The sequence below is a fragment of the Neovison vison genome, chromosome 2 (genome assembly GCF_020171115.1).
Source record: "Neovison vison isolate M4711 chromosome 2, ASM_NN_V1, whole genome shotgun sequence".
Taxonomy (NCBI): domain Eukaryota; kingdom Metazoa; phylum Chordata; class Mammalia; order Carnivora; family Mustelidae; genus Neogale; species Neogale vison.
In genome coordinates, this window is record NC_058092.1 from 199182635 (window position 1) to 199197503 (window position 14869).

The following is a 14869-nucleotide window of genomic DNA, read 5'->3' on the forward strand; positions in this document are numbered from 1 at the left end:
AAGGAGCTCTCAGACCAGTCAGAGGGGTGATCAATGCCACAAGATGCTGATGACTGCCATCAGAAGTTAGTCATATGAAAGTCTGTGTGTGTGGAAGGAAAGGAGAGCAGAGGTGAGCAGGTTATCTCTCCAGAATAAAGGCATGGGGCATACATCTCCTCTTTGGCAAATAAAGTAAATACGTGGTAACAAGAGCAGAGAAAACATAATCTAGCCCAGAGGGAAACTAAAACTACCCAGGAAGGCCTTGTTTCAGATACAAAAGAAGTAGAGATGTGTCCAGTTCTACTCTATTAGAGTATTTGTGGATAAAGCCTGAGAATCTCTACTTTTCAAAAGCTCTTCAGTAACTCTTGGCACCACAGGTCTTTAAATAAATGTAGGCAACTATTGGCAAGGCAAATGAGAAGCTAGTGAAGGTTTTAAGCAGTAGGATAATAGATCAGATTTTTACCTTTCTTATCTTTATGCAAACCAATTATAAAATTAACTTGGAAAAATATCTATAGGAAAAGCAGAACAATTTTGTAGAAGAAGAGTACTAAGGGAAGATTAGTGTTAACAAATAAAAGATAACATAGCTACACTAATTAAAAGAGTTTGGTACTAGTGCATGAATAAATCAATAGAAGAAATCCAAGAATAAATTAAAATTTACAGAGAACTTCAGTATATAATAAAAGTGGCCTTTTATATCACTGAAGCACAATTTCAAGAGGATCTGGGGACAACCGGATAGCTATCTAATGCTGGGTTGCTACCAAATACCTTAAATTCTAGCTGGATCAAAGATTTATACATTTAAAAAATAAAAAAATATTAGAAAAAGACATGAAGTAATTATTATGATCCTAGAGTGAAAAGGGCATCTAAAGGATACAGAAAACCCTGAAGTCCCAAAAGATTGTCATATCTGACCACTAAAAATTAGCTATTTCTTCTAACTAAATGTATATGTGTGTACATGCACACTTCTGTGTAGCACAAACAAGGGGGAAAATTTACCACATACAGCACATACAAAAGAGACAATTTCTTCATTATATAAAATTATTAATCAATAAGAAAAAGAATAAATAGAAAATTGGGCAAAGAATAGGAACTAACATTTCACCAAAAATATATATAAAAGGCTTAAAAACATATGGAAAGCTATTCCCTTGTTCTCAAATAAGTGTCAGTATAAATCTACAGGAAGTCATTTATCAATATAAGAGATAAGCAAAAATCAAAAATTTGACAGCACAAAATACTGGTTGTGTTTCTAGAAACTTATAAGAATACTCATACATAAGCACAAGCATATAAAGAGGGGTAATTGCTGTTCATAAAGGACAAAGACTAGAACAATCTGTGTTCATCACAGGAGACTACTTAAAGAAAAGAAGGTCTTTATCTATATAATTAACTACATTATGCAAGACTTAAAAATAATGAGATAAAAAATAAGACAGATCTATATGTACCAATAATATATTTGGAAATTATTTCCTACGTGAGATATTTTTCTTAAAAAAAAAAAAAGGAAAGAAAAGGTAGAATAATTAGTAAAGTAAAGGCCAATAGTTTTCCAGAAATTTACATGACAAACTTAATAGTGGAAAGGAGGCCTAGGAACTCAAGAGAGGAAAAACAAAGACTTTATCCATTTTATAACCTTTTATGCTATTTAACATATTTTTTTGCTATATAAACCTATTACTTTAAAAATAGACTTAATATTTGAAAACAAAAAGTACTCAATCTAAAAGAAAAGATAAAAAAGGAAAAGAAAAAAAACCCTCTATTAGTAATATGGAAAATCACATTTAGACTTTTGTTAAGACCAAAATATTTACCATAAATTCATGGAGGATTTCATATTCTGCTACTTTTTTCTTAAGCATTTTAAAACAATCCTTGATGATTGATTGCTCATGAAAATTGAATAGTAATGGTCGAACCTGAGCCAACTGAGCTAGCTCCCTTTCAGAAACAATTCGTATACCTAAGAAAAAGAAAAATTCACATTTTTAAGTTACTCATACATATGTGAAGGGAGATTTTATTTTGTTGTGTTTTCTCTTAAGTGAAGGCACAGACACTTAAGGATTATTGGAAATTTATTTTTCCAGAAGTGAAGAGCCTATTACTTTGAAAGAAAGAATTCTTGTTTCAGAAAAATCATGATCATATACCCTTGAAATTACACAAAACACACTATTTTTAGAAAAAAAATGTGAAGTGCTATAAATATAAAAAATGCTATAGACTGAGAAGTGTTCTGCTTTATAGTGTGAATTAAGTATATGAACTGACAATTATGCTAAGGCAAGCATATACAAACAAGACTTGGATGGGGAAAAGTGAGAAATTTTGCCCTCCTTCAGACCAAGTATTTGAAAGTCCCTGCAGTCTGAAACGAGAAGATGTGGAGAGTCTAACACACGTCCTACTCTAAAACAGATCAAGTACACATATGCACATACAGATACACCACAACACAAACACACACATACCCACCAAGGACAGAGAGGTTCTATATAATTAATAAGACTAAAATATATATATATAACATGCAATATAGTTATAGATAATAAGTATTTTTATATACATTATATAGTTATACATGTATAACCAAAAATAACAGAAGCAAATACATGCTATTTAATAGTACACATGGAAGTTTTTTATTTTAATGATGATTTTTTAGGCCATGTTGACAGTCTAGATTTCAAATATCTGCAATTTTGCAGATCATGTTCACTGACCAAAATGCAATAAATCTACGGGGCGCGTGGGTGGCTCAGTGGGTTAAAGCCTCTGCCTTCAGCTCGGGTCATGATCCCAGGGTCCTGGGATTGAGCCCTGCATTGGGCTCTCTGCTCCGCAGGAAGCCTACTTCTCTTCCTCTCTCTCTCTGCCTGCCTCTCTGCCTACTTGTGATCTCTGTCTGTTAAACAAATAAATAAGTAAATAAACATCTTTTTAAAAATGCAATAAATCTAGAAGTCAATACTAAAAGAGTATCTTTTCAATTTCAGGATTTTGAGGTAATGTGCTCAAGTGAAGCCAGTTCTCCAAATCTCTTAACAAAGCCAACTAATATGAACAAAATTCAAGTTAATACTAGTAAAAATATATATAAGAAGCAATTCCACAAAAGAGTGGGCATAAAAAAGAGGTTTCTAAAAATATGCATAGCCTTATAAAACCCTTCTTGTCTTGGAAACTTACTCAACCAAAAGCTCTCTATAGGGGTGGGAGTAAGGGACTGTTGGTTGGGAAAGACAGTCATAGAAATCCTAAAATTTCTCACAAATATCTCTAACCTTAGTATGAGAGGAGGCCTAGGAAGCCCAGAGCGGGGAATAAAATTCCATGAGAGTACAAGCCATTTTGATCATCATTGATTCCCAGAAGAAAAATCCTTAGAGCTTCCCACATATTCCAGCCTTGCTGGAACAGAAGCTGAGAGCAGGGAAGGAGGAGGGGAATGAAAAGGTAGAATGACAGTAATGGACACTGTTGTTTCCCCCCCCAACATTGATTCTACCCTAATGGTTAGTAGAGCCACGTGGGAAGTAAGGATAAGTTTATTCAAGGCTTATGTCCAAAAGAAGCAAGCTTCTCTCTCATCTCTATCCACTGTCCAGACATAAGTATAACTATGGCCCTGATTATCACTATAAGCCCCACTGTGACATAAAAGGAATGAACTGAATATAGCAAATACAAAAAAAAAAAAAAATCAAAAAAACAAAACAAAAAACCTATGCTCTAAATGACATCACTGAGCAATTTGATCATATTGAATGTGGAATACTGCCTACCTCTATACTTCCATTATGGGAGAAAGTAGATTTCTTTATCATTAACATCATTTTCATTTGGTTTCTTTTTATTGCGGCCTGGTCCAAGAATTCCAATGAAGGTGAATAGGTCAGGCTTCAGCTGAAGATCATGGCAATCATTACAGGAAGGGAGTTTTGAAGAAAGGCGGTTTACAGAAAGGGATTTTATCTAGCTATCTAGTGCTGACATCATTGGACAGGTCAAAAGAACAGAAGCTTCCCCTCATCATGGTCCAAAAATAACACCACAAAATGGTCTACCACAAGAAGAGCTAGCTTTGCTGTAATGAGGAATTTGGGGGAGTTGGACACTACTGCTGCCATCACCAGCTCCTGGATGACACTACTTTAACAACCACAGAGGAATCAGAAAGTGAGTGCTGGCTCATCATGTACCTCCTTAGTTAGAATGAGATGCTAAGAATACCATGTCTGTTGTGGTTTGGACCAGCAGCCTGGATGCTTCTCTTCATGTCTCAGTCTTGGCTAAGTGCATACAACTGGCCAAACCCATACTAATGACCAGGATTTCTGGGAAATGTAATTTTTAGTATTCTTGACTGGACCATAAAGGAAGACACACTGGGAGGAGAATGTGATCAATGTTGAGTAAACTAGGCTATAACACCTGCAACATAACTCATCTATACCCATTCAGTTTTCTTCTCTTTTCCCCCAACCCTTCTGCACACTTGTCATTATCCTCTCAGGCAAAATCTAGCCCTCAAAGTGTTTATAATGGAAGATAACTAATCAAACCAAATAAAATAGAATGGGAATCAACAAGAATTCACCCATGACAGGGTACCTGGGTGGCTCAGTCAGTTAAGCATCTGCCTTTGACTCAGGTCATGATCCCAGGGTTTTGGGATCAAGTCCCACATCGGGCTCCTAGCTTAGGCAGGAGCCTGCCTCTCCCTCTGTCTGCCACTCCTCTTGCTTGTGTGCTCACGTGCGCGCTCTCTCTCTCTCTCTCTCGGTAAAATAAATAAATAAAATCTTTAAAAAGAAAAGAATTCATGCTGAAACAGCAAAATCAAAGAGATGAAGAACTATACATGTTAGTGAACAAGATGGAAATAAAACACAAGATGAAGGAAAAAATGAGTAATGCAATATGATATGCAAAAACATTTCAATCCATTCTGAATGGAACATAACCTACATTGTAGATTGTCTGTAGGAGGAAGTAATAAGAATATAAATTATTTTATTATTTTTATAGGCTCCACACCCAGGCTGGAGCCCTATGTAGGGCTTCAACTCAGGACCCTGAGATCAAGACCTGAGTTGAGATCAAGAGTCAGATGTTTAGAGGGGGACAAGATGGCGGGGTACTAGGAAGAGGCGTCTTTTCAGCTGGTACCCCAAAGTGAGCTGATTACCTACCAAAGAACTCTGATCACCCATGAAATCAGCCTGAGATCAGAATTATACACGTCTGGATCTCTACAGGGGCAGAAGACGCCAGTGAGCAGGTAAAGCGGAATGGGAACAGCGGACTGATATCGGAAGATAAACAAAAGGGGGAGGGAGCCACCAGAGGCGACCCGTGCAAAAGTAATACCCCGATAGGAGCGAGAGTGCCCTGCGTCTGGGGACCAGCATTAACTCGGAGACTGGTTGAAAGCACTCCAAAAGAGCAAAGGATCGCGGGGGCAAATTGTGGGAATCGGGGCGGCTAGGGACAGGGGCTTGAGTCCCCGGTCCCAGACGGCCTCCCCGGCGCGGAGGCAGAGAGAGTGCGGCGGAGAAACCGGCTTCTGGTCCCTAAGCCGCCAGCGTGCCCCAGAGCGCGGGGTTCCGGCTCCTGTGAGGGGATGGGAGCCGGTCTGCAGAACGCCCGCTAGCCCTACCACAAAGCTTGAGATGCGCGTGCACGTCGCTCCAGCTCTCCTGGGTTTCTAAGGCCCTGGGGCGCTTCTTGACCCGGGCCATTGTTTCAAAGTCTAAGCCGCGCGCCCGCGAAACTCTTCCCCGGACAGAGGCGCGCAAAAGCCCAGCCTGCGGCTTACGGACCAGCGCCCCGTTCTCAGTGCCCCAGACGCGCGCCCGACCCACAGCCGCCTCTGAAAAGAGGTGCGCGCAAGCCGGGCACTCCCAGCCCCGGCCAGCGGCAAAATCTCAGTGTGCGATCGCTGCTTGGAACCTCTCTGGCGGTCAGGAGCTCCCAGACAGCCGCCACTGCCTTGGCTTTGGGGACGAGCAAAAGATCCTGCGCCCCCAGGGTCTTTAACTTGGAACCTGCACTGCCAGCGTCCAAGGGGGAATTTATTCAGCTTCTGCACCCAGACTGAGGCTTCTGAGACGGAGATCAGGAAGTGTTCCAGGGTGCACCTTGACTGCACCAGAGTTGATACATCCAGCTACATCTGTTCAGTCTTCTCCCACCAAAATGACTAGGAGGAGGAATGCCCAACAGAAGAAAAATACAGAGGATGGACCTTCCTCAACAGAGCTAACGGCTATCAACATAGACAATATGTCGGAAAGAGAATTCAGGCTAACAATTATCCAGGCAATAGCTAGGTTGGAGAAAGCCATGGATGACCAAACAGAATTGATTAGAGCCGAACTGAAAGCGACCAGACAGGATGTTCACAATGTTAGGGCGGAGCTTAAAGCTACCAGGGAGGAGGTCCACAATGCTCTCAATGAGTTCCAATCCAATCTAAACTCTCTCAAAGCTAGGGTAACTGAGACAGAAGATAGAATTAGTGATCTGGAAGACAAACAGATAGAGAGAAAGGATCAGGAGGAAGCCTGGAACAAACAGCTTAGATCCCACGAAAGCAGAATTAGGGAAATAAGTGATGCCATGAAGCGTTCCAACGTCAGAATTATTGGAATTCCTGAAGGGGAGGAGAAAGAAGGAAGTCTAGAAGATGTCGTGGAACAAGTCCTTCATGAAAACTTTCCGAATCTCGCGAATGAAACCAGCGTTCATGTACTAGAGGCTGAACGGTCTCCACCCAAGATTATACACTCCAAAAAAACATCACGACACCTGATAGTCAAATTGAGAAATTATAATTGTAGGTATAATCTCTTGAAAGCTGCCAGGGCAAAGAGGCTCCTTACTTACAGAGGGAAGCCCATCAGAATAACGTCAGACCTGTCCACAGAGACCTGGCAAGCCAGAAGAGGCTGGCAAGATATATTCAGGGCACTAAATGAGAAGAACATGCAGCCAAGAATACTTTATCCAGCAAGACTGACATTCAAAATGGATGGAGAGATAAAGAGTTTCCAAGACCGGCAAGACTTAAAAGACTATGCAACCACCAAGCCGATACTGCAGGAAATATTAAGGGGGGTTCTATAAAAGAGGAAAAATCCCAAGAATAGCATTGAACAGAAATATAGAGACAGTCTACAGAAAGAAAGACTTCAAAGGTAACTCGATGTCAATAAAAACGTATCTATCAATAATCACTCTCAATGTGAATGGCCTAAATGCACCCATAAAACGGCACAGGGTTGCAGATTGGATAAAACGACAGGACCCATCCATATGCTGTCTACAAGAGACCCATTTTGAACCTAAAGATACACGCAGACTGAAAGTGAAGGGGTGGAGAAGCATCTTTCATGCCAATGGGACTCAAAAGAAGGCTGGGGTAGCGATTCTCATATCAGATAAATTAGACTTCAAACTAAAGACTGTAGTCAGAGATACAGAAGGACACTACATAATCCTTAAAGGGACTATCCACCAAGATGATCTAACAATTGTAAATATCTATGCCCCCAATATGGGAGCAGCCAATTACTTAAGAAAACTGTTAATCAAGATAAAGAGTCATATTGATATGAATACACTAATCGTAGGTGATCTTAACACGCCTCTTTCAGAATTAGACAGATCATCGAAGCAGAAAAGCAATAAAGAAACAAGAGCATTGAACGACACATTGGACCAGATGGACCTCATAGATATATACAGAACATTCCACCCTAAAACAGCAGAATACTCATTCTTCTCAAGTGCACACGGAACCTTCTCCAGAATAGACCACATACTGGGTCACAAATCAGGACTCAGCCGATACCAAAAGACTGAGATTATTCCCTGCATATTCTCAGATCACAATGCTTTGAAACTGGAGCTCAATCACAAGGAAAAGTTCCGAAGGAACTCAAACACCTGGAAGCTAAAGACCACCTTGCTTAAGAATGCTTGGATCAACCAGGAGATCAAAGAAGAACTGAAACAATTCATGGAAACCAATGAGAATGAAGACACTTTGGTCCAAAACCTATGGGATACAGCAAAGGCGGTCCTAAGGGGAAAATATATAGCCATCCAAGCCTTGCTCAAAAAAATTGAAAAATCCAGAACACACCAGCTGTCTCTACACCTTAAAGAACTGGAGGATCAACAACAAATCAAACCAACTCCACACATAAGAAGGGAAATCATCAAGATTAGAGCTGAGATCAATGAGGGAGAAACCAGAGATACAGTAGAACGTATCAATGAAACTAGAAGCTGGTTTTTTGAAAGAATCAATAAGATCGATAAGCCACTGGCTACACTAATCCAAAAGAAAAGAGAGAAATCCCAAATTCATAAAATTATGAATGAAAGGGGAGAGATCACAACTAACACCAAGGAAGTAGAAACAATCATCAGAAGTTACTACGAACAGTTATATGCCAATAAGCTTAGCAACCTAGATGAAATGGATGCATTCCTGGAAAAATATAAACTACCAAAATTGAACCAGGAAGAAATCGACAACCTGAATAGACTGATATCTAATAACGAGATTGAAGCAGTGATCAAAAATCTCCCAAAAAACAAGAGCCCAGGACCTGACGGATTCCCTGGGGAATTCTACCAAACCTTCCAAGAAGAAATAACACCTATTCTCCTGAAGCTGTTTCAAAAAATTGAAGCAGAAGGAAAACTTCCAGACTCTTTCTATGAAGCCAGCATTACCCTGATCCCCAAACCAGGCAAGGACCCTACCAAAAAGGAGAATTTCAGACCAATATCACTGATGAATATGGATGCTAAGATTCTCAACAAGATCCTAGCCAACAGGATCCAACAACACATTAAAAAGATTATCCACCATGATCAGGTGGGATTCATCCCTGGGCTACAAGGATGGTTCAACATTCGTAAATCAATCAATGTGATAGAACAAATTAATATGAGAAGAGAGAAGAACCACATGGTCCTCTCAATTGATGCAGAAAAAGCATTTGACAAAATCCAACATCCGTTCCTGATTAAAACGCTTCAAAGTATAGGGATAGAGGGAACATTCCTGAACCTCATCAAATCTATCTATGAAAGACCCACAGCAAATATCATCCTCAATGGGAAAAAGCTTGCAGCCTTCCCGTTGAGATCAGGAACAAGACAAGGATGCCCACTTTCACCACTCTTGTTCAACATAGTATTAGAAGTCCTAGCAACAGCAATCAGACAACAGAGAGAAATAAAAGGTATCCAAATTGGTAATGAAGAAGTCAAACTCTCTCTCTCTTCGTAGATGACATGATTCTTTATATGGAAAACCCAAAAGACTCCACCCCCAAACTACTAGAACTCATACAGCAATTCAGCAGCGTGGCAGGATACAAAGTCAATGTGCAGAAATCAGTGGCTTTCTTATACACTAACAAGGAAAATACAGAAAGGGAAATTAGAGAATCGATTCCATTTACTATAGCACCAAGAACCATAAGATACCTGGGAATAAACCTAACTAAAGAGGTAAAGGATCTATACTTGAGGAACTATAGAACACTCATGAAAGAAATTGAAGAAGACACAAAAAGATGGAAGACCATTCCATGCTCTTGGATTGGAAGAATAAACATCGTTAAAATGTCTATACTGCCTAGAGCAATCTATACTTTTAATGCCATTCCGATCAAAATTCCACCGGCATTCTTCAAAGCGCTGGAGCAAATAATCCTAAAATTTGTATGGAATCAGAAGAGACCCCGAATCGCTAAGGAAACGTTGAAAAACAAAAATAAAGCTGGCGGCATCACCTTACCTGATTTCAAGCTTTATTACAAAGCTGTGATCACCAAGACAGCATGGTACTGGCATAAAAACAGACACATAGACCAGTGGAACAGAGTAGAGAGCCCTGATATGGACCCTCAACTCTATGGTCAATTAATCTTCGACAAAACAGGAAAAAATATACAGTGGAAAAAAGACAGTCTCTTCAATAAATGGTGCTGGGAAAGCTGGACAGCTATATGTAGAAGAATGAAACTCGACCATTCTCTTACACCGTACACAAAGATCAACTCAAAATGGATAAAAGACCTCAACGTGAGACAGGAATCTCTCAGAATCTTAGAGGAGAACATAGGCAGTAATCTCTTCGATATCAGCCACAGCAACTTCTTTCAAGATACGTCTCCAAAGGCAAAGGAAACAAAAGCGAAAATAGACTTCTGGGACTTCATCAAAATCAAAAGCTTCTGCACAGCAAAGGAAACAGTCAAAAAAACAAAGAGGCAACCCACGGAATGGGAGAAGATATTTGCAAATGACAGTACAGACAAAAGGTTGCTATCCAGGATCTATAATGAACTCCTCAAACTCAACCCACACGAAACAGACAAACACATCAAAAAATGGGCAGAAGATATGAACAGACACTTCTCCAATCAAGAAATACAAATGGCTATCAGACACATGAAAAAATGCTCATCATCATTAGCCCTCAGGGAGATTCAAATTAAAACCACATTGAGATATCACCTTACACCAGTTAGAATGGCCAAAATTAACAAAACAGGAAACAACATGTGTTGGAGAGGATGTGGAGAAAGGGGAACCCTCTTACACTGTTGGTGGGAATGCAAGTTGGTGCAGCCTCTTTGGAGAACAGTGTGGAGATTCCTCAAGAAATTAAAAATAGAGCTTCCCTACGACCCTGCAATTGCACTCCTGGGTATTTACCCCAAAGATACAGATGTCGTGAAAAGAAGGGCCATCTGTACCCCAATGTTTATAGCAGCAATGGCCACAGTCGCCAAACTATGGAAAGAACCAAGATGCCCTTCAACGGATGAATGGATAAGGAAGATGTGGTCCATATACACTATGGAGTATTATGCCTCCATCAGAAAGGACGAATATCCAACTTTTGTAGCAACATGGACGGGACTGGAAGAGATTATGCTGAGTGAAATCAGTCAAGCAGAGAGAGTCAATTATCATATGGTTTCACTCATTTGTGGAGCATAACCAATAGCATGGAGGACAAGGGGCGTTAGAGAGTAGTAGGGAATTTGGGTAAATTGGAAGGGGAGGTGAACCATGAGAGACTATGGACTTTGAAAAACAGTCTGAGGGGTTTGAAGTGGCGGGGGGTGGGAGGTTGGGGTACCAGGTGGTGGGTATTATAGAGGGCACAGCTTGCATGGAGCACTGGGTGTGGTGAAAAAATAATGAATACTGTTTTTCTGAAAATAAATAAATAGGGAAAAAAAAAGAGTCAGATGTTTAATCGATGAGCTATCCAGGTACCCCTTAAACAAACTTTTTTTTAAAAGAAGGTTCCATATCCATGGAGCCCAGCTTGAACTCAGGACCCTGAGGTCAATACCTGAATTGAGATCAAGAGTCAGATGCATTACTGACTGAGCCACCCAGGAACCCTCAGAATATAAATTATTTTAAATGAGATTAAAAGTAAAACAAAAAACCAGAATGACCTCTTACATAAGGTTTTTAGAGTAGTCAAATCCATAGATACAGAAAGTATAATGCACTTGTCAGAGGCTGGGGAGAGGGAGAATGGGGAGTTAGTATTTAATGGGTACAGAGCTTAGTTGGGGAAGAGGAAGAAGTTCTGGAGATGGATGGTGGTGTTGGTTGTACAACAATAAAAATGTACTTAATACCACTGAACTGTATACTGAAAAATGGTGAAGATGGTAAATGTTATGTTCTGTATATTTTACCATAATTTTTAAAAATGTCATTAAAAACAGAGATTCTTTGCATCACTGAAGTCTCTTATCCAGAGACCAGCTGCTATTAAAAGATTAGATTCTCCTCAGCTCATGAGACAATTGTCAACAGCAACCAGAACCGCGAATTTTCTTGCTCACACCTCTCTCTTAATAAAGCAAAGACAAAGTTTCCCAAAAGATTCCAACAAACCTTTACTTGAATTTCAGGCAAGTTGTGTATCAGAACTATTTTTTAAATAAAAATTTTTAAAAAATAGAATGAGGTGAAAAATAAATTTATAGACTTAATAAAGGTCAAAAATACGTGATTATAGAATTAGTAATTAAATCAAAGACTACAAGAAACAAAGTAGACAGCTGAAAATGAGCTTAGTCATAGGACAAAGACGTGTACATAAATTAATGAAGAGGAGAGAAGATGGAAAAAAAAAAAACAAAAGAGGGTCACCTGGGTGGCTCAGTGGGTTAAAGCCTCTGCCTTTGGCTCAGGTCATGATCCCAGAGTCCTGGGATTGAGCCCTGCATCAGGCTCTCTGCTCAGCAAGGAGCCTACTTCCCTTCCTCTCTCTCTGCCTGCCTCTCTGCCTACTTGTGATCTTTTGTCTATCAAATAAGAAAATAAAATCTTAAAAACAAAAACAAAAGATAGCATATGTAAGGGCCTCATTAGAAGTTCAGAAGAAAAACTTAAGATAGGGTGAGGAACTCAAGAAATCTTTCCCTCATGATACAAGTTTGGAGAGGGAAGCAGCAGCTTCTGTAGGAAAGGTACAATGCCTCATTCAGTTCCTTTTTCTCTGTCTCTCCTACGGATCAAACGCATAAGCTGGGAAAGGGGCAGCAAACCCTATTATTCACAAAGCACAGGTTAAGACACAATAACATTGGGAATTAGGAGGGGAGAAATCATCCTCTGCTCAGCCTATAACATATCCTCTACCCTAAAGAAAGGACAGGTAATTAAGGGCACCATCCCAAGAACCAAGGAGACCTGTACCTGCCTACAACTGATACTGAACAAGGACAAGAAAGAATGTACTCCCACCCCCGACTGGTTAGCAAGTAACATAATTACAAATAAGAGCACTCTATTGCTGGGGAATAAACAAGGTCATGGACAGGATCCTTCTCTGAGGTGCAGGTGTAATGGGGATATTTAAGCAAAGGGTAGACATTGAAATAAAATTGTGGTATTTTCCATTCTATGCACAAGATAACAAAACAGGAATTTGAAGCTGGTGATACACTAAGAGTAAGAACAGCAACATTAAAACCCAAACCCTGCTCAAGTCCTAACTAAATTGACTCAACTCATCAGACTGAAGGCCTACAAAATGAAGAGGTATGTCTATTCTTATTTACCTCAAGCTCAAAACACAAGACACCCAGATTTCAACGAAGAAATTATATGCACACTAAGAAGCAAGTAAAAGGGGGAAACAAGGTCAAGCAATAAAGCAATAAAAAGAACCAGACAGAGATATGACATGTTAAAACTATCAGACAATAGAGTTGAGGGTCCAAATTCAACACCCCAAAAAACAGATAATCAAGTCAAAAAATGGGCAGAATACATGAGCAGACACTTCTTCAAAGAAGACATACAAATGGCTAACAGACACATGAAAAAGTATTCATCCTCATTAGCCATAAGGGAAATTCAAATTAAAACCACAGGGATATACCACCTCACACCAGTTAGAATGGCAAAAATTGACAAGACAAGAAACAACAAATGTTGGAGAAGTTATGGAGAAAGGGAACCCCCTTATACTGTTGGTGGAAATGAAAATCGATGCAGCCACTTTGAAAACAGTGTGGAGTTTCCCCCCAAAATTAAAAATACAGCTATCCTATGACTCAGCAATTGCACTACTGGGTATTTACCCCAAAGATAGAGATGTAGTGAAAAGAAGGGTCACATGCACCCCAATATTTATAGCCACAATGTCCACAATAGCCAAACTGTGGAAGGAGCCAAGATGCCCTTCAACAGATGTATGGATAAAGAAGATGTGGTCCATAGATACAATGGTTACAATGGATAGATACAATACATAGATACAATGGAATATTACTCAGCCATCAGAAAAGCCATCAAATCAAAAATTTGAATACCCAAATTTCCATCAACATGGATGCTGAGTAAAATTAAGTGAAGCAGAGAAAGTCAATTATCATATGGTTTCACTTATTTGTGGAACATAAGGAATAGCATGGAGGACATTAGGAGAAGGAAGGGGAAAATGAATGGAGAGAAATTGGAGTGGAGATGAACCATGAGAGACTATGGACTCTGGAAAACAAACAGAGGGCTTTAGAAGGGAGGGAGGTAGGGGGGTGGGTTAGCCTGGTGATGGGTATTAAGGAGGGCATGGATTACATGGAGCACTGGGTGTTATATGTAAACAATGAATCATGGAACACTACATCAAAAACTAATGATGTACTCTATGGTGACTAACATAACATAATAAAAAATCTATCAGACAATCTTTTTTTTTTTATCAAATCAGAGGGTGAAACATTTATTCAAATAACAGACAATCCTCATCTTTATCAAAATACATATTTACTACTTTCTTATTTTCATTAACAAAAATTATATACAATCATAGTACCCTTAGGTTTTTAGTACTTTTACCTTCTTTTTTCTTTTTTTTTCTTTTTTTTTCCAATTTATTTATTTTCAGAAAAACAGTATTCATTATTTTTTCACCACACCCAGTGCTCCATGCAAGCTGTGCCCTCTATAATACCCACCACCTGGTACCCCAACCTCCCACCCCCCCGCCACTTCAAACCCCTCAGACTGTTTTTCAGAGTCCATAGTCTCTCATGGTTCATCTCCCCTTCCAATTTACCCAAAAGCACATACCCTCCCCAATGTCCATAACCTTCCCCCATTCTCCCAACCCCCCTCCCCCCAGCAACCCACAGTTTGTTTCGTAAGATTAAGAGTCACTTATGGTTTGTCTCCCTCCCTATCCCATCTTGTTTCATGGATTCTTCTCCTACCCACTTAAGCCCCCATGTTACATCACCACTCCCTCATATCAGGGAGATCATATGAT

General features: G+C 39.7%; 1 protein-coding gene across 1 annotated transcript in view; it reads right to left on the bottom strand.

The window, feature by feature from the left end:
- Positions 1–1808: 1808 nt before the first annotated feature.
- LOC122899265 (tyrosine-protein phosphatase non-receptor type 20-like) overlaps positions 1809–14869 on the bottom strand; it is a 67988-nt gene continuing 54927 nt past the window's right edge. Inside the window, exon 5 of the mRNA XM_044236830.1 lies at positions 1809–1987. Coding sequence (XP_044092765.1) covers positions 1809–1987 — 179 coding nt within the window. The remainder of the gene's footprint in view (positions 1988–14869) is intronic.